The sequence below is a fragment of the Syngnathus floridae genome, chromosome 6 (assembly GCF_059516105.1).
Source record: "Syngnathus floridae isolate MCC-2025c chromosome 6, RoL_Sflo_1.0, whole genome shotgun sequence".
Lineage (NCBI taxonomy): Eukaryota > Metazoa > Chordata > Actinopteri > Syngnathiformes > Syngnathidae > Syngnathus > Syngnathus floridae.
Genome location: NC_142418.1, coordinates 10,913,813 through 10,933,244, shown reverse-complemented (window position 1 = coordinate 10,933,244; position 19,432 = coordinate 10,913,813). Strand labels below are relative to the sequence as shown.

The 19,432-nt window shown below is 40.8% G+C and overlaps 1 protein-coding gene across 4 annotated transcripts in view; it reads left to right on the top strand.

Annotated features, from left to right (window-relative positions):
• brsk2a (BR serine/threonine kinase 2a) overlaps window positions 1-19,432 on the top strand; it is a 126,775-nt gene that overhangs the window by 54,999 nt on the left and 52,344 nt on the right. For all 4 annotated transcript variants that reach the window (XM_088377638.1, XM_088377635.1, XM_088377636.1 and 1 more), the window contains exon 3: window positions 17,928-18,022. In XM_088377638.1, coding sequence (XP_088233764.1) covers window positions 17,928-18,022 — 95 coding nt within the window. The remainder of the gene's footprint in view (window positions 1-17,927; window positions 18,023-19,432) is intronic.

Below are 19,432 nucleotides of genomic sequence, written 5' to 3'. Positions count from 1 at the left end.
ACATGGGCCCCATCCCCGAGAACTCCGTCCACCTCCGTCACACGAACCCATTACTGACAATTAGCTCAGCTCTCACAGCACTAATGGACCATGTCAAACACACAAACGCGCGCACGCACGCACTCACACACACTGTACAATTGGGCAAATGGCAATCTAAATTTAGCTTGGGAGCAAAAAGACTGCGACTAAAACAGTAGTGTATGATCATATCATACAACAGCAGTGTATGATCATAAAACAACCTAAATTGTTTTAGAGACCTGTATGATTGAGCTCTGATCTCTGCAATTATAAAATATTTAATGCACTTTTGCATAACAAATGTATAGTAAGTCTCAAAATATTCACTTGATTATTGCGGGACGCTTTATTGAAGCTCTTTTGTATGCTGACTGACTTTTTTTTTTTTGCCCTACTCATATGCACTTTTTTCTCTGTGAGGTTGTCCAAATGTCCTCCCCTTACAAAAAACTCTCAGAAGGCAATGAAACTTTAGGAATGAGTCAGAGTAGAGTCACATGACCAAAAAGAAAGCAATGAATTTAAGGCCATGAAGCATCCCCAAAACATGCAGGGTAGGCCGATTGAGCACCCTAAATTTGCACGTAGTTATTGTGAGTGGGAATGGCTGTTAGTCTCTGTATGCCCTGCGATTGGCTGGTAACTAGTTCAGGGTATCCCCCGCCTATTTCACAAAGTCAGCTGGGATAGGCCCCAGCACACCCACAACCCTTGAGGCTAAGCGGTTCAGAAAATGGACGGATGGATGGATGTGGAAAGAGGCCTGGGAGAATGTTTAACACATTTTGAGAGGAGCAGATGAGTTGAACAAGGTCAGTGCGACAATTAAACATAGGAAACTATAACGGCTGTAAAACGGTGATGGAAGAGGATCATTAACAATTTTTACGATGTGTGTTTGTGTCCAATCCAGATGCAAAGCTTATGCACATGACCTTCACTATTGGATATGGAAGTATCACTTGAACTGTCAATTAAAATTAAAATGTTCTGAGCACAGATGAATATTTCACTCTTTGTTGTTCTGTATTGAAATTAGAATTCAATTGAATACAGTCAAAGAGATGAGTTCTAAATTGAAACCTGCCTGTATACTTCTGTAAGTCCTGGGGAAACAACCTATCAATCGCAACATAGCAGTGGCTCCTGATTCTAGTTTTAATAATATCTGGAGTATACTCACAGATAATCAGAGATACACTGAGACTGCCACTGTCATATGCGAAAATTTACACTGTGGACTTTTTATGGTTGTTCATTTGCATTTAAATTGATTGTGCGTCACATACTGAACAATACGTTGTGTTAAGTGCTAATAACATTCCCAAGACTGTTCTGTTTACTTGTAGTGTTCTTTGCACTTCACAAGGATGCAGCTGAGCCCAACTCGCAACCAGTCCAGTTTTTGTTATTCTGATCGGCCACCACACAGTTTTCACAGCAGTTCCTGCATGTGTGTGTCTGTGTCTGTGCGTGCATGTGTGTGTGTGATTGTATGCAGTGGACAAGTGACAGCCGCTGACCTCGCTACATGACAAGCAAGGAAAGCACGCAACAGGCTAAGAGGCAGGGGATAATCAGATATTCAGAGAAATGTTGGTCGCATTACACTTGTACATTCTGTGTCTGTTTGTTCTTGTCCATTTAGGCGGCCAATTAGTCAAGCCCTGTGGTCAGGTTTATCCTTGTGATGCAATTCAAATCACACAACAACATTCTTTATTATCACACAATCAATACATGTTATTTTTTATTATCATGCCTCTCATTCCCATGCCTGAACTATGGTTGTGTAAACCATACCAACAGATCCTCGCTGAGTGGTTGCGCTTGGACATTTCACAGCGCTGCTTGCTTCCCCTAGTTTGGATTAGAGTGTGACGTCTGAGGCTATGGTTGGATTAATCTCTAGAGATACAAGACTCATTTGGATTATGCCCCAACACGAACACAGAAACATGAAAGCCTGCATGTGTACACATTTCTTGTTTGAAACTCAAATATGCATCCAGTCCACGCACAAACACCGGCCATAGTCTTTTCATTTTCATACCAGTATATATTTCTAAGCCTTCTGCCTTTTCTAGATTAAGCCCACCTTTGCACTATTTTAGTCATAACATCTTTGGAGAAGTTTAATTAAAGGTTTGACGCAAACATCTCTATCTGAAATGAGCTCCTGAAAGGACGTGTTCAGCCAAAACCTTTGTTCTTGCTCGGTAGAGCAGCCCACGTTCTGCCAGTGCTTCCCTAAATATTCACTGTGTGAAGCAAAACCCATTTTTAGGGCAGCCATAATCAAAGCTGGCCCCGTTTCACTCTGACAGAATCAGAGGTTCGGCTGTGAGGCATTTCATGTGAAATCACAGACATTACTAGTGGGTTGTTGGTTGGGTCGGTGATCGGTGCTTTTGCCTCAATGTCGTCTACCTCTAATCGACAAGAGCAGCCTCTCTGTAGCAGGTCCCCGCTCACCTCCATCTTCTCTTTGTGCAAATGTCTCTGTCCATCAATCGTCATGCCTCTCCACTTCAACCTCCCCCCTGTATCACCTCTTCTCTTTCCTACCAACAAAACTTAATCATTTATCAGTGCTGGGAGCTCCGAGTCAGTTTCTGAATGCATCTTGTATAATCTGTGCACATTTGTCCATATTTGTGTTTCAGTGTATTGTTAATGTTTTATACCTGGAAAATATCAATGTCAAATACCATCAATGGTTTTTGAGCTAACCCTGTTTCTGTGTTCGTTCTTTGTGGCTGTCAAGCTCTATCGATCATTGCTCTTAACCTTTTTGTCTAATCAGTAAAATAAAAATATGTGCAATTTTCTAGCGCTTGCATAAAGAGCAAACATCGAGGAGAAAGACAGTATGGGGAGGCAAATAAAAAGGCCAAGTAGGTCTAGAAGCATCATATATGATGTTCTGAAGCAAATGTAGAGGGTTTCTCAGGCAGATTTCTCAATAAATGAAAATTATGATATAAACAAAAGCCTGATGACAGGCAAACTCGCAAAAAAATGGCTCACTGACTGAGGCACGAACAGGTATTCCCTTTACTCGCCTCTTTTTCTCCCTCCCCTCAGCTCGTTTACACTTTTAAGGGTTATAGAAGATGCTCCTGCAGATTAGTGGTAATCTCCCTTTCGCCTCTTGGCCTTTACTGCTGTGTATTTATGTACTGTTTGTGAGACTGTATGCATTAAGAAAGTTGCAACTCCTCAGACGTCTCTGGGCGGTTCTGTCTTGGTACTCGCTCTGCCTTTTTACTTCCTCATTAGCTGCACTTAATCGTTACTCTGAGCCTGAGTTATAAGGCTATTTGCATCATCAGTTCCAGTCTGAGTGTGCTTGTGTGTGTTTGGGTTGGTGGCTGTGAGCATTTGACAGCACTTCACACGCAGATCACCCCCCCCCCCCCCACACACACACACACACACACATTTCCAGCCTTAAGCTTTGGGATGAGTATTTTCCATTTGAAATTTCAGAGGACAGAGTCATAAGTTGAGGATGCACACATGCGCGCACGCACATCCACTTACACACTTTCAATACAAGCTAATGCTTCAAGAGTTATTGCAATGACCTATCATTTTATGGGCTTAAGTGACACTCGAAAGCATCTACAACCACTACTTGCTTCAATGATAACCTGGGACTTGCAAAGCAACCATTCACCCGTTTAAACCTATTCTTAATTGAGGACCAACGAAAATGTAATGCTGGAGGTTTGGACCGCACAATTTTTACCAGTCCAGACTTACAAAAGACCCTCACGTGTTAACTGTACCCTATATTGTGTGTATATATAAGATCTTGTGAATGGATTTTTGCAAAGGTGGTGTATAAATTGCACGTCTCACAAGTGAGGCGTCAGATTTGAATTTGCTGTTTGTGTTCTCCCCATATGCGCTATGCCATAAAATAGTATGGGTTTTCCCTGGTTACTCCGATTTCTTTCCACACGCAAAACACGCATGTTAGATTGACTGCAAACAAGGTTTCATATATCTACCAATGTCTGTAGACATAAGCAAAAATGGACTAGTTTTGTCTCCAACAGTAGTTGTCCTTGGCTCCTTTTGTGTCTCTTCTATGTATGTTATCTTGTTTGTGTTTTCAGATTCACCAACAATAGTTCTGAAAGGAGGGTTAACCACTCAACTAGTTAGTCTGTTAGCTAGCTGTGAATATTTGATGGTAAAAAACTGCGTGGTGGCCTGCAGTGTCCACAGTGTGACCATACAGACAGATTTCCTTTGTTACTAGAGCAACACTATACCAACCCTCTTAGTCATCCAACTCCAACCAGAGCCCATGACATGAACTCAAATCGTCATCAGGAACTGAGAGACTGTCAATCCTCTACGCTGCCATATATGCATGCAGGTTGATCTCTATGCCTGGACAAAAGTGGAGTATGTACTTTTTGGAGTGGATTTTCCTAAAGCAGAGCATTACATCCTGCAACTGCGGCTCTTGCCATGACCGCCAAAAAATTAACCAGGGTTTGAGTGTTTCAGTGATGTAGTAAGCCCGAAATGGCCCTACAGATATCCATCATGGCATTATGGCAGTCTCATTTATTGCCTTTAACCAGGACCCATTCCAGTGATGCACAGCATGCGATAAGCATGTCAGTGAAAGGTTCCTATGACAGGTTTATGTGCATTTCCAAGATATATAAAAACTATATATGAAAATTATCGTAGCCATCACTGGTACCCTTTCAGGGCGGAATGACAACATAGAAAGCCACATAGAAAGCCGCTAGTACAAGGGCGCTAGTTAGTTAGACTTAGTGAAGATTTCGCTATATTTAGCAACTTTTCCAACACCTATAGTAGCTATTTTCCCTCAAAAAGACACCAACAAAATGAAAACAGTTCTTCTAATGCTTGCAACTTTCTCATATCATGCACGGTAGAGGGAAAAGGGCCAAAAAGTGCTGGGATTGCCTGATAACTCAGTACGCAAATCTACGGTTTCATATACATATCGCTGATGTTCATTCCTACAAATGATGATGGTTTCCTATTCGGGCGTCAATGCACATTTTACTTTACTAAAAGAAACTCAGTTCGCTGTATTTAGAGGTGGAGGAAAGCAGAAGGTTCAAATAATTAGTTTATACAACCTATAATGCAGTCAAGGAGGTAGCTCATGTTGGGGTACTTTTCCTCAGTGAGTAGGTTCCAGAACTGCCCTTGAGCTATGGACTTCAGCTCAATGACAGCTTATGAAGTCAGAACCCCCTCGTCCACTCCAGTTCAGATGAAACAGTGTTGCAGTTTTGATGCCAGTCAATCAATTTCAGCATCTTCCCGAAAAGGATAGCACTCAAATGGTTTGAGTAAAGAAAAGTCTTGAAAGCATTTGTCAAACTCTGACAGACAATTGTCAATCAGCTCTGTGTAGCATACACTGTCAAGTTCCACACAGGTCTTCCCTTGCATCTCCAGCTCTGAAGCTAGGTTCTTAAAAATGTCCACATCATGGCACTGTATCTTTCAGGAGAGATGTTGCATCTTTCGTTCGAAAGCATTAAGACCAAGCTGATCAAATTGATCACTGTTTTGTCTTTTCCTTGCAGCTGGAGATTTAGGTCATTTTGCAAGTTTGTCAGATGGGTTAAAAATGCCAAGTCTAACAGTCGCTGACCGTCATTTAGTTGCTTGTATTCTGCATGTCCAGCTACACGGAAAAACTTCTTTCCGATCTTTGTTGCCACATCCATGATCTTTTTCAAGTTGAACATTTTAGCGCAGAACGCTTGTTGGTGGATTATGCAGTCCTAATTCAAAAAGTCTGGGAAAGCATCGTCTTGCCTACACTTGACATTAAATCCATTCATGTGGCCAACCATTGCGGGAGCTTAGTTCTCTCAATAAAGTGAACGACTGAAATATGTCCTCTCCTCGCGTATGTTCTTTCATGGGAAGCAATTTTAATAGCTTCTCTTTTGCAGTGATAGCACTAAACACCATACGAATAAAAATTCACATCTCGCCTGGCTGTGTTACTCATGTCTGTAGATTTGTTCAACTGCAGTGAGAAACACTCACAATCACTCTTAGGCATGGCTTCACAGCACCATGTAACTGTACCTCTTGACTGCTGCAGAGCTTTGATGAAGTTAATATTCCTCTCTCATTTTTAATGTCTCTGAACAATGAGTCAGCTGCTTCAACGAATGCCTCTTTTACCATCTCTCCATCTTGGAAGGACTTCTTGTTATCGATGACGAGACTCGCACAGAAAGGTGCTTTGGTGGCGCCTTTTGCTTTTGAACTATGTTGTGTGAAAAATCACTGCTGTCCGGACAACTGGGATTTGAGTTCATTCACCTTTCTCGGCTCGCTTTTCGGCGGGAAGTCGATGTCATATTTTTGATGACAGCCTGAAAATGCCACTCTACATTTCCCTTCCTTGGCATTGCGACAGTAGACTGTCAGATGAGGCATGACTTCTATTTTTTCTTTTTTTATGTCATGCGATCTACCTTTGCGATCGACTGGTAGATCGTGATCAACACATTGAGCATCCCTGGTGTAGAGTGTATCTTTAGTCTCTACGTGTATGCCCTCTCAAGTGGTTTTGTATGTGGTGAACATTTGGACACTATGATGTTATCTCTTTTTCTCACTTTCCACTCTCTCGGTCTCTCCTTTCCCTTTTATTACCCTCCTTTTGCTTGTGTTGAGTAACCTCACAACATCCCTTTTACACATGGTGACTCTTCTTTGCTTTTCCCATTCAGCCAATGTCTTGCTTTCACTCACACATCAGTCTTTGTTCAGTTAAAAGGCCAGGTGAAATTGACTCTTGGTGGAATTGGCCCTTGGTTGAAGTGCCCTTGTAGCTCTGTTTCACAGACTTTTTTTTTTTTTCTCTTTGTGATGTGAGTGTTTATACCCTGTGTTCCAATCATGACGTAAGCCTTTTTTCTGATAAAGCAGATATTCTAGGGTCTGCCTTCTCTTGAGAACTCCATTTACATTCAGTGGTAGGGTGTTGTTCCATAACATACATGTGTGACAGGGAAACACACGTGCACACACACAATGCGCACAAAAAATTAATGTCTGGTCGACCTCGCAACATTGCACTAAATTGTGTGTTCATGGTAACAGACTGCGTGTCTTGAATTGAATTGTTAACTCAGACTGCAGATTGATGCAATGTGAAGTGTTATCGGATGACAGAAAAGAAATCCATCGTTCAGGTAATGTGAGAATAGAATATATGTGCCCAACCTGCATATAATTGCATTTAAAACCCTTGAAAAACTGCTCTGGAAGAGGTCAGTGGTGTTTGCTGTAGTACTTTGAAATTACCTACAGATAAGGAAATGCATAGTTGAAATGAGTTTTGTCACAATTGGTATGGCATGACTACATTTTGTGACTGGCTCCAAGTTAGCAAACAGATCATTCAGAAGTTGCAAAATGCATTGCTCAATAGATACGTTGTGACAATTTTTGTTGCTGGCATTTCATGTATTTATTGACGAGTGGAATAGTTCCCCTCCTCACCTCTCTTTTTACTCTCTACACTGGCATCACTACACTTGCCAGTGCTGTTCAGCTAAAACAGAAAAAAAAACCATTACAATACATCTGAGGTATGTAAAATAACATTGCTCGTGCTAAATTAATCTATTTGCATATATTCCTCCCACATTGCGAATCATGAATTATGTGGTTATATTGCCTGCTTGATAGATGTAAATAATCCTGGGTGCACCAGTTGGATCAGCTTCCACATCTGTTTGCTTGTTTGTGTAGACCAGTAGTAAATCAGGGCCATTGTTACTTTTTGTAAAAGAGCCATTTTTACTGAGGTTGTGGTAATATTGCATGATGCAACTGCAGAGCCATCCTAGTCAAAGTCCCACTATGAGAAATATGGATAAAGAAGGGGATGTCCAGAAAATAGAGAGAGAACAGACCTCACTGAAGACAAGAAAAGAATGTGCAAAGGAATTAAATCATGTGAAGGAACCGAGTGCCAATAGTGGAGATAATGAAACTGGGTCCCACCCAAAAGGGAGAGAAGTGTAAAGAAACAGAGCTATAGCTTTAAGTGGTGAGGAGAAATTCTCTTGTGGCCTCATTGAGATGCAGTGGTGGCTTGCCGATTTAGGTAGCTGCTGCTGATGAATTGATTTAACCAGAAGACTCGCTCAAATTAACCCACTCCCTAAGAGAGATGTCAACAGCCCCTCCAGTGGCTTCTGGGATGATTACCGGCGCATCCTCCCATCCTAAATACCTCCATCTGCACTTGTCTCTTTCTTACTGAATTCTGCCGGGCCAAATCCAGTCAATCGCAGGGCACACACGAAAGGTTCACTTGTAGATTCACACCTATGCATGATTAAGATTAGTTTGCATGTAGTCATGTTTTTTAAAATGTGGAAGGAAAGCATGCAGAATTTGCTGAAATTGAGATCTGATCCCAGATTCAGTTGGTAGCGTTTCGGCTAACCACTCTGTGTTGCCCCAATGTAATTACGTTTATGAATAATCCATGTTATTCTTTCACAAATATTTCATCATGATAAATATTGGCTCCAAATACAATTAGGCTCAGACATCTGCCAGTGAACATGTACTTCCTTACGGTTAAGCCTTTGGAGAACAAAACATTTTAGTTTCACAGAACAATTAATTTCACTGCGGAACACCTGTACATTATTATTTACTGGGGTCCTACACGAGAAGTGTATTATAATTTGATAAAAATAATATTGCACATTGTTGAGGGGAATTGATTTAACAATATGTACTGTAATTTTCAGGTTCTTATTGTAGAGCTATAATACTCATATCAAACATGCCTTTATAGTTTTGCAATGCATTCTAATTTATTGCTCTAACATTTCAGAAAAAAAAAATCCAGGTATTACTGAATCCAACCCTTAATTTATAAATATTACAAAATATATTAAGATATTATAGTGCATATTTATATTATTATTATTTGCATTGTTGATTAAAATGACTAAAAATGTGTTGTCCAGTGTAATCATTCTGCTTTCCTCGAAGACAACAGAAATCAGTTAATATTTTTTAAGGCTGCATAATTTACTATAAACTTACATTCCAAATTTCCAACAGTGGCTTTTCTTTTCCTCCGTAAGCTCAGCAAAATTCAGATTTGACAATCCATTCTTGCGGCTTTTCCTAAATGGTTCATGGAATCCATTCTTACGTTCAACATCACTGCCTGGTTTAGTTCAGTCAATCTCACCCATTGTAAAACACTAAAATAATCAGAATTCGCTATCATCTATATTCTATAGTACCAGAGTTTTCAGAAAAGGCACCCAAATCTCCACATACCCTAGCAGACAAATAATGATTGGGTTTGATTTAGTCTGTTGTTGAAAAGATGAAATTCCGAGCAATTAACCAATTTAAAATGAAAAAAAATTAAATGATTATCTATTAATTTAACATTGATTAGTGCACACCTCTACATCCAATATACTCTGCCCTCCTCAACCTGTGTTTGCGAGCCACAAATTAGCTTACTAATTATGTCTGTGAACATACGAGGACATGAGCTGCCAGATAACAAGTCTTGATGTGTCATTCCAACTCAGATAAAGCTTCCTGCCTGCTCTTGATGTGCAGTGAGTCCGATTTTGTAATCATTTCCAATACTAATCGGAAGCTGTCTCATTGGACCTTCCAGAGGGAGCCATGTTTAATCATGAATGTGTAGCAACTCTCCACACCTTTAATTAGAAAAGTAACTTGGGGTGAATTTAGCTTGCATGATATACACCAAAAGCCTTGTGATGTCTTTTTTTTAACTAGAAATTGTCGCAATGTACTACCCAGCACTCTGCAAGCTTTCTCATTCACTACCAGCTTATATATCTGCACCTCATGTCTTATAGCTGAGAGGAGGTTAGCCTACACAGGAGAGGAAGACGTCCTTTGTTTCAAGGTGTTGCGCTCACTCATTCTGGCAGTGAGTCATCGCCAAGACTCCTCTCTCCCTGGAGGCGCATTCACATAGGAATACGCATTTAGCATGCACACTGACACACACAGCACCAATTCGTAGCCTTGTATCAATGGCTGTCCCTCATTTTTCTGCATATACTATAGAATAAAGAGTATGTCCACGTGCATGTTTGTCTCATCAGATGCCATCTCTGCAGTGAGCCTGGAATGGCTAATTAAAAGATGCCGGCTTGTATTATTCATGAGACAGTAATTATACATTCCTTTTGCTGATCCCAAGTCAGTGGAATCAAAAATAGATCTGAGTGCCTCGTCCTCCTCTGCCTGAATTTCTCTCTGTGTTTTGACTGCGCCTCTCCTGTATCTTTGTTTATATTACCAGTGCGTCTCCGTCTCCTTGCGCCGGCCACATGGTCATGCGATACCTTCCTACTCTCTCATCTCTTCATTATCTGTCGCCCTATTTGCTCTGATTTTCCCCTTTTGGGATTTTCACAGTACATCTCTCTGACAGTGTCACTGCAGCTCGACTCTGGTTTGAGCCTCCCATCTCTTCAGGCCAGAATTCCGACAGGAATATTTTGAATTTGCGCCGACATCTAGGCAGTGAGATTTCAAAGAGAAGCGGTATCGCTGACTGTGATCAAGTTAATGGGCGAGATTGCATCCTCAAAAGAGACAGGCAGTATTTCTAAACACTTGACCTAAAATCTGGAGATGAACCATTAAATAAATACTCTATGTTGATCATGATCTATGATTGAGCGGCATCCTGTCTAGAGTATATCGTGCTTGTTGCCCCCAAGTCAGCTGGGATTGGCTCCATCTCACCCACGACCTTTATGAGCAGAAGCAGTACAAAAAAATGATGAATATACAGTGTACATTTTGTAATTGATACAGGATATAAAGACAGCATCACACCAAAGCCCATCAATATAAGACTGTGATATATGATGAAATAGATATTCGTTGTTTATAATGCATAAGTGGTGCACAGCTGTGTGCTTTTCTGGCTGTGCGCATTCTTTGCCAGGTACGGATTCTGGTGGAGCAACCCTAAAATGAAGGCCCTGTGGCCCTGTAGGAATGCTTCCTGCTTTCTCATGTTCTTTGAGCCCTTTTTCTCTTCCACACTCCAGAATCCAGCACCCTGTTAAATTGCTTTTCTGGACTTTCAAAAACATGTTCTGTTTTGATACTATGGTGCTCATTGTTCACTGGTGATGACGCATCAATTATGAAAGGTATTTTTATATTTAAACTGTGCTATATTTTCCAAAATTATCTCTAGTCTCCATATACTTTGTGCGCCATGATTTGTAGCCAGAACCGTGGTGGGCAGAGAGGTAGGCGTGTCAGAGGTCTGGAAGGGAGAATGCGCATGGATTGAAGGTGTGCGCACACACACACATAAACACAAAACAACTTGGGCATGAACCAGCGATTCTGGCATAGAGTCTGTGACTGACTGTGACTTTGTATTGCAATGAAAATGAACAATGTTGGTGTCGCTTTCTTTTCCTTCCTATAATTACTTGCCCTGACAATAAGGGGGAAATCTGGTTTAATGTGCGATTTGATGACGTGTACAATCCCAGTAGTTGACTGTTGTTTACCTTTTTTGTGTATTGGCTTTCCTGTTGGGCCATTTGATGCAACTACAGTATGCATCCAGCAAAAAGGCCAAGCAAAAATATTTTGACCTTGCAAAAATATGCCATTTTGTTCTGCGCAGCCTCAGTAGCTACTTTACCCCGATATATATTTTCTTTACTCCAAGGGTCTTTCATGCATACTGTAAGTATTTAGGATGTGTTAGCGCATGTATTTGTGTGTTAGTGAGATAGTTGTAGACAGGGTTAGGGGGATTCTGAGATCCGCCAATCAAAGAGCTTGTAGGATTAGTGTATCATTCATTCACAGTCCCTTGGCAATACAGTTCATCATTTTCTTCTTTTTCGAATCCATTAAAATAGATGTGCCTTGAAGCCACTGTGCCTCCTCAGCATTTCCCACTCCCAATTTCCCCAGCATTTTTTTTTTTTTTAGTTGTTTTGTAAACGTTCATACACTCCTGTGCTAAGTTCAAGAATTCAATCTGTTGGTGTACTTTTAATTGCCACAAAAAAAAGGCAGACAATGTTTATTTCCAAAGTGTTTGTCAGGAGTCCCACGTTATGTGCAGAAAGTTAATTATAAAGACAGTCTTTTTCAAATGTTTTATTTTAGAGCTTCTGCAAGCGTGCGTCACTGTGCCTCCGGCACTCCAGGGACAAGTTGCTCCGCTTGCTTTTGAGGCTGTTTTGTTGGTCTGGGTCGCAGTTGCTCCTGATGTTTTTGCCTCGGCTGGTAGGCTTCAGAGGTTTACAAGGAGACTAACAGGGTAGGCTCTCATCATGCATGGGTGCACATAGGAAAGGAGGGGGTAAATGGCGCATTTTAGAAACATTCCTGGAATTTTGAAGTATTTTCTCAATCGGAGATCGAAAACCATGTCAAATAATACAAAAATGGATTGATGGGATCGCGGCTGATGAGAAACAAGCCAACAAGCACGAAGGCAGACACAAGATAGGAAAAAAACGTGTGCCACAAACTAAATGGAAAACCAAAGCAGTAAATTAATCAAACACAAGTCACGAAGAAACTCCATGACGGGAAGATTACAGCAATAGCATCCGACTTAAGCTTTTGCTTGCAATCTAACAATCTCAGCCAAGCAGGCTGTCTTTGCACTGTGTGTTTTTGACGCAATCGGAATCAAAAGATTTTAAACAGAGATGAGACAATTCTTTTATAATATATAGCCCAAACAGGGCATAATTAAGATCATGTCAGTAACTACCAAACAAACATCGAATTCTTGGATGATACTTGTCCTGAAATGGAATGGAATTATAGAAATGGATGGATTGACAAAGTGGTGAAAGATGATGCTTTCCTTGTGCAAATAATGTTGAAATACTTTGCAGTAACCTACTGATCATTAATTTGTGTCGTGTACAATATGTACAGTCTAGCTGATGGGCCCACGGGGCTGTTGTGGGTAATTGATTGGTCTTAAGTCCTGTCCTTTGCCCTAAAGCATGGGATTCTCACGCCCTACTCTGAGGACTTTCCATCTGACTGACTGAAGTAATAAGCCCTGTTTGCACATTTTGTTTCCTTTCAAACTTTGATCCCGGGGCAGAGCTGTAGCCCTCACGTCAAGTATTTGGGGTTAGAGTGTAGCAGTAAAAAGCAGCTCATAGATCTGTGTCTAAGGGCATTGAGCTTCTCTGAGCCAGCACCTCTTGGGGAGAGAAAACTAAGCCAGCATAAGCTACTACCATCTGCCAGCATTGGCTTAGGGCTTCTCCAAGATCAGGATTCAAAGTAAGAGAGGTGCTCAAGTGGAGCTTCTTCATTTGTCCTGTTCCTCTCTCCGTTGCAGTTACTTTTGGATGAAAATGAAGCTGTCCAAGAATGATCCTTCAAAATTATTTCCTGACTGACTGTATATGCATGTTTGCATCTCCCACATGTCCCCATGTTGTTTTTTTAACGCTCATAATAAAGATCTCACAGTTTGAAAATACATGTAAATAGCTTCAAGATGCATTTTACTTTTCAAAATCCCAGCCATGTAGTCACAGAATGTGGCTCAACAGCACCTTCTTCCTTTGTTATAAAGTCATACGTTGGACATTTGTGATTCTCAGTGAGCTGTGGATCCAAGCTTACTCCAAAAGCCCCTGTATACACACAATATTTATCATAGAGGCACACAGAAAGAAAGGAGTTTGGCGCTGGGATGAGGTAGGGGTCAGTCGATGGTGGCCTATCCAGCCCACAAGTCCCAGGCTGGTGCCATTATTCTGTCTATGTGCATGAAGCCAAGGGCTTCCGATTCTATTGATTTGAGAGGAGGGTGAAGGAGAGTAGAGATTGATGCACTTGGTGATTCAGTGCAGTTGCAAGCCCAGGTCAGCCTCTCTGTGTATTCTTCCTATGGTTGTAAATAAAGCTATGGAAGCGTAGTGCGTGACAGTGTCTGTCTGTGTGCGAGTGTGTTTGCCCCCGGCTGTGTTTATACCAAACTGAGACATTCAAGCGCAACATGAATAAGTGTTTTTTTTTTTCTCCCCAGTGAGAATTCAGACACCGCTATGCCAACACTTTAACAATACAAAGAAACTACTTACAAAAACTGGGTGCACTCACATGCTTGTGCAAATATGCCAAGTTTGATTCTTGCATTTCTCTTTGAATCAAAAAGAAAAGTCAACAACAAAGGAACAAATGTAAGCAAAAATAACTGCGTTCGCTGCTGGAAAGGTGACGGCGACATTAGCGGTTTGCAACAGACGTTTTACTGTGCGTAATATCGGTATGATATGATATGATAATATATGATATGATATTATATTCATATAGTTAGGATTTTTAAATATAATTTCTTTAATATTGGCACATTTTCAAAATAACTACATGATGGTTCACTGAGCATTCATCTGCTGACTTACCTAATTGGTAAATTTGTGTTTGAATGACAATTAAGATTCTAATTAGGGATGCATAAACCATTTTCGGCGAACGCTTTTGTCACAGAAACAAGATGTTGTCATGACACGATCAAACACTTTTAAAGCAAGCACACTTGGCTAGCTAACCAGTGTGTAAACCTAAGTCTCAGTCACTACGAATAAGCATTGACTCTGATGTCACGGGGCACTTGGGAGCTCTTCACAAGTTTAGACTTAGGAGAGGAAAAAAAGCGTGGGGGAGATCTGGGATCTGACCCTGGGTAGCGGTGCATCACGATGCTGTGGTCGCCCACGGTCCACCTTGGTCAGCCACACGTGGCAATGGACCACTGAACTGTGCGGAGGTGGGCGGTGTGAAAACGAAGCCCAAAATTTCCCCGCGGTGGTGGCAGTTAAAAGTATGCGCATTGCTGGGAAGGAACCAGAGAGATTGCACTTAGACAATATTGGAAAAGTGCCAGAAAGGATCCAGCCAATGAATATTTTTTTAGGTTTTAAAGGTATTACAATTTGTCATTTGTGTTGGTCTCCGTTTCCTCTCTTTTGATTTCGGCCAAAAATTTTAATTTAGATGGATCCCCAATTCTAATTCTAATTGTACTAATTGTACTAGTAAAAACAGATGAAATTACATATGCAGACAGGCTCTGGTTTAAACAGCATTTACTTCACGTGTAAACAAGACGCACATAAATAAGTTAATTTCACTTTTCACTGAAACTAACTGAAATACACCTTAAAGATAGTACAAAGTATATTATTAAGCTTTGCCTGGTTTTGGGGGGGGGGGGCTGGCAAACCGAGCAGAAAAAGCCCAGACTGCCCTCTGCCTTGGCCCTTTGTCTAGCTCCTCTAGGGAAATCCAGAGGTGTTCCTGTAGGCCTCTTCCCAAACATCTCACCAGGGAGGCATTGGGGGGCATTCTCGTCACTTGCCTGAGACAGCTCTTCTGACTTCTCCTGATGATGTATGACAGAGATTCACACCCTTTCTTTAAGGGAGAACACAGACACTCTGTGGAGGGAACTCACTTCAGCTGCTTGTGTCCCTGATCTTTTTCTTACGGTCACTACCCACAACTCGTGACCATGGGGTGATAGCGGTAAATGGATAGCTTACCCTTTCGGCTCAGCTCCTTCATCACCATGACAGACAGAAGCAGAATCAGCATCGCTACTGATGCCACAGCCATCCTCATCGCGTTCTTGGTTCTATTTCTTCAAGGTTCTCCTGAGCAAGGCACCAAACCCTTCTCATCTGATGGATGCACCCCATGAGCACTGACTGCATGTGTGTGTGTGTTTTTCTCAGTGTATTATAAATCTAATAGATACCTTCTATAAATGAGATTACATTTACAAGAATACCTAGCCAGAACCCCCTTGATCTCTAGCATCTGTTGCCACATTTGCAGTTTGAATTCAGACCATCAGGCACCGCCTACGCCCACCACTCAGTTCAAACTGCCACTCCCAAAGGCAATGAGCCCATGGGAATAGTGACCCTCATTGTCTCAAATGAACTGATATCAGGAACAATTGATGTTATTTTGATTAATCCAATACTCTAATTACAACTACATGTAACTGTGATGTATGTCATGGTTGACATTGAGTTATTGAACATGGATTTCTAATGGCATACGTGTGCCAGGCCCAAAACGACCATGCGTTTATATGTATTGAATTATCTTGTAAAAATGTTATGGTATAACCATTACGTTTATAGATACTGTACATGTTTTATTCATGCAAAGCAGTTAAATTGAATATAAATTTGAAATCATAATGGATTTTCTGCACCGACTTCTCACCAATACAAACATTAAATTTTAGAAGATGACTTGTGAAGCAATAATCCATTTTTCTCTTATGTTTTCAGGACGATATTTTCTCTTTAATGCGTTTATCATGACTGAGCCATGAGCTTCTCTGGCTTCCATTAGCATATGATAATAATCACGGGGCTAATGGTTTTGACTGCTGTTCCACATCTTGATCAAGTGCCTTATGCTCTCACCCGAATCTTCAGCATTTTATAACCTCATCTCTTCCCTCACTTCCTCTTCCCTATGCAACTTCATCTGCACTTTTGTGCCTTGATAGGCTCTTGATCTGCACAATCTTAATCTGTAAGGGTTTTGCGTCAGATTCATTTACTGGCTCTGTGTTCATTGACTCTCCGGTTACTTGTGTTGTAGCTAACACAGCACAACTGCATTGCAGCTATTTAGCACAATGTAGGAATCAATAACACAAATGGCCCACTCCCTTACTGTTTTTATGATTCAAATAAACCCAGGAGAGCGATTCAAGAAAGTGTCACTACACTTACGCAGTCAATAACTGCATTACGGACTTAACGTCACAAGCCATTTTACATCAGTGTGGTCAGTAAACAATCTCTTTGCAGTTCACACATCATGATACATCACATTTAATTCCGCACACACAGGTCCGATAAAATTTCAGCAGTACAGGTACTTTATTTTTATTGGCTAGACGCCCACTGTCTTGCCCAGTGGCATTTCATTTGGTACTTGGGTCTTCAGTCACAATTGATTGGACTTAAACCACGTTGCAAAGATAGAAACCTTCAGTACTATATACAGATGCAGTATAAAGCGCATACGTTTGCAACGTATAGCATCTGGATCAGTTAAACATTTACGTCTCTGTTCTAATAACATGACAAAAACAGAAACAATAAAATACATCTAACTCACAACAGTTGCTGAATTTTAAACGCATCACCCGCTACAGATGGATTTTGTGAGTTGAAGTTGGCTGTGACACGTTTTGCTCTAACAAAGCAATCAGAAGATGGCAAAATGCTGTTTTCACCGAGGGTCAGTTTGGCAAATGAATTTACAATCTGATCGGTGAAAGAAACAAATGTGCCGTTTGGTTATTCATAGTCCACCAAAAACGGGTTGCGCTGTGATTGTGAACTTGGTGTGCCAGTGCATCAGACATTACAGATAGAAACACTTCAAGCACAAGCTGCTGATTGGTTTAGAACATGGCCTGCATTCAGAAATTTACGGGAGCGGAGCATGCGCTGCCTTTCTGAAGTTTCACACTGCTAAAGTCGTGCACAAGCGTCGTAATGAATTTGCGAGCGTGCTCAGAGTTTACGTTGCATCAGGCAACTTTACATGATTTGACATGACAGCACATATTGAAGCACATACTGTGCTTTAAATAAGTACATATAATGTAATATATACAATTTTGTATACTGGAAACAGTTCAGCCAAAAGAAATGCTATGTTATGTGAGGAGAATGGACTTTTAGGAAGAAATAAAACCAATTTCACAAGGAAAATATTTGAATGTTGTTGAGATCTTACTGTTTTACTCAATTAGGTGTTTTGTTTGTTTTTTATAGGATTGGTCAAGCTTGGAGTTCACTGTGTAACATGCCAGAAAGTTGCCATAAAGATAGTCAATCGTGAGAAACTCAGCGAGTCAGTACTAATGAAGGTAAGTCATGCATTCTGTATTATTCTTTATATATTACATAATATGCAGTTTTCTGTGTTTGACTCCATGTCAACAAAGAGAGTCCGTACCACCGTTCTCAATCTATGTATAGGAAAGCATATTTATAATTTTACCAGAATATAGCTAGCTCTCCACTATCTTGTCCTGTCTTTTCCTCTAGCTACCGTAACGTTTGATTTTAAGATTTTCTTTGAATTACGCTTCTTGGTACATCATGGGAACTTGTCATAGCTTAAAGTCCATAGTTAAGCCTCCTAGTTGCTTTTATATAGTACCCATGTTTGTCAACTGCCAGAAAGTAGAGATGATATGGTGATTAGAAGGCTATGTCCTCTGTTGCAGGACGCCTTGTTCTTCTTGTCTTTTGAGGATAGTTCTTTATGACTGGCTGTGTGTCGCTTGTCACTCTGCAGAATAAATTTGGGATGATCAGTCGCCTCCGTCATGCCTCCCCGACGGTTATGCAATCATGGCCTTCTCAATACTGAGACGATGTGCAAACCTGCTGCTTGTGAGCAGACTCGACAGGCGAGTCCTTGGAGCGCTAGGTTAAAACAACGTGTGGCAAAAACATTTTCCCCAGAGAGCCAATGATTATGTTACAACTCAGGCTGAATCTCCCTAAAAGGCTCAGTGTCATTCTTTTTGGAACTGCATGTTTTTGAGAGACAGGATTGAAAGAAATAGCAAAAAAAAAAGCAGGTAATTAATATAGTACATGTGGGGGTTGTGTTTTTCAATTATGTGTTATTATGTGTTATTATGTAGCTGTAATCTCATCACACTTGATAATAGTCCTATAAGAACTTTAGGGTTTGTTTATAGAAGTCATTAGTGGAATTTATTGGGCTTTGTGGAGGATGATGTGATGATGTCTGTTGTTTTTAAAATTTTACTGTAGAGTGAAGTGTGTAAAGTGCTTTGTGGTCCCACTCATAAGAAGCATTTGTTTCGTGGAGTGTCTTGGGTTTTGATGGGGAACAGAAAGTTGATGTTTTTTGTCATTAGGCAGTAATATAATGGTAATGAATGCTGGTTGGTGGTCCTCCCTTGGGAAGATTTGCAGAGGACCCAAAACTCACTAATGTACATAGAATGTAAAATGTTTAGCTACCTCGACATAAGACTGCTTGAATGACTAATCTTGTTAAGATACTGCATATGTAGTCCAAGTTTTTACATATATTCCAGGTTTTACCTGCAAACCCTTTTTGCTTTTCAGGTTTCCCGTTGTGCAATCCAGTTCAATTACGATCAAAATTGTCATGTTGCAAAATTGGCCCGTGTTTTGATGGAATACTGAAGGATAGAGGGGACAGCACTATACTGCCGCCCGAAAATTGTCTTTAACTGGACACATGGTGAGGCCACAGTGGAATTGTTTGCTTA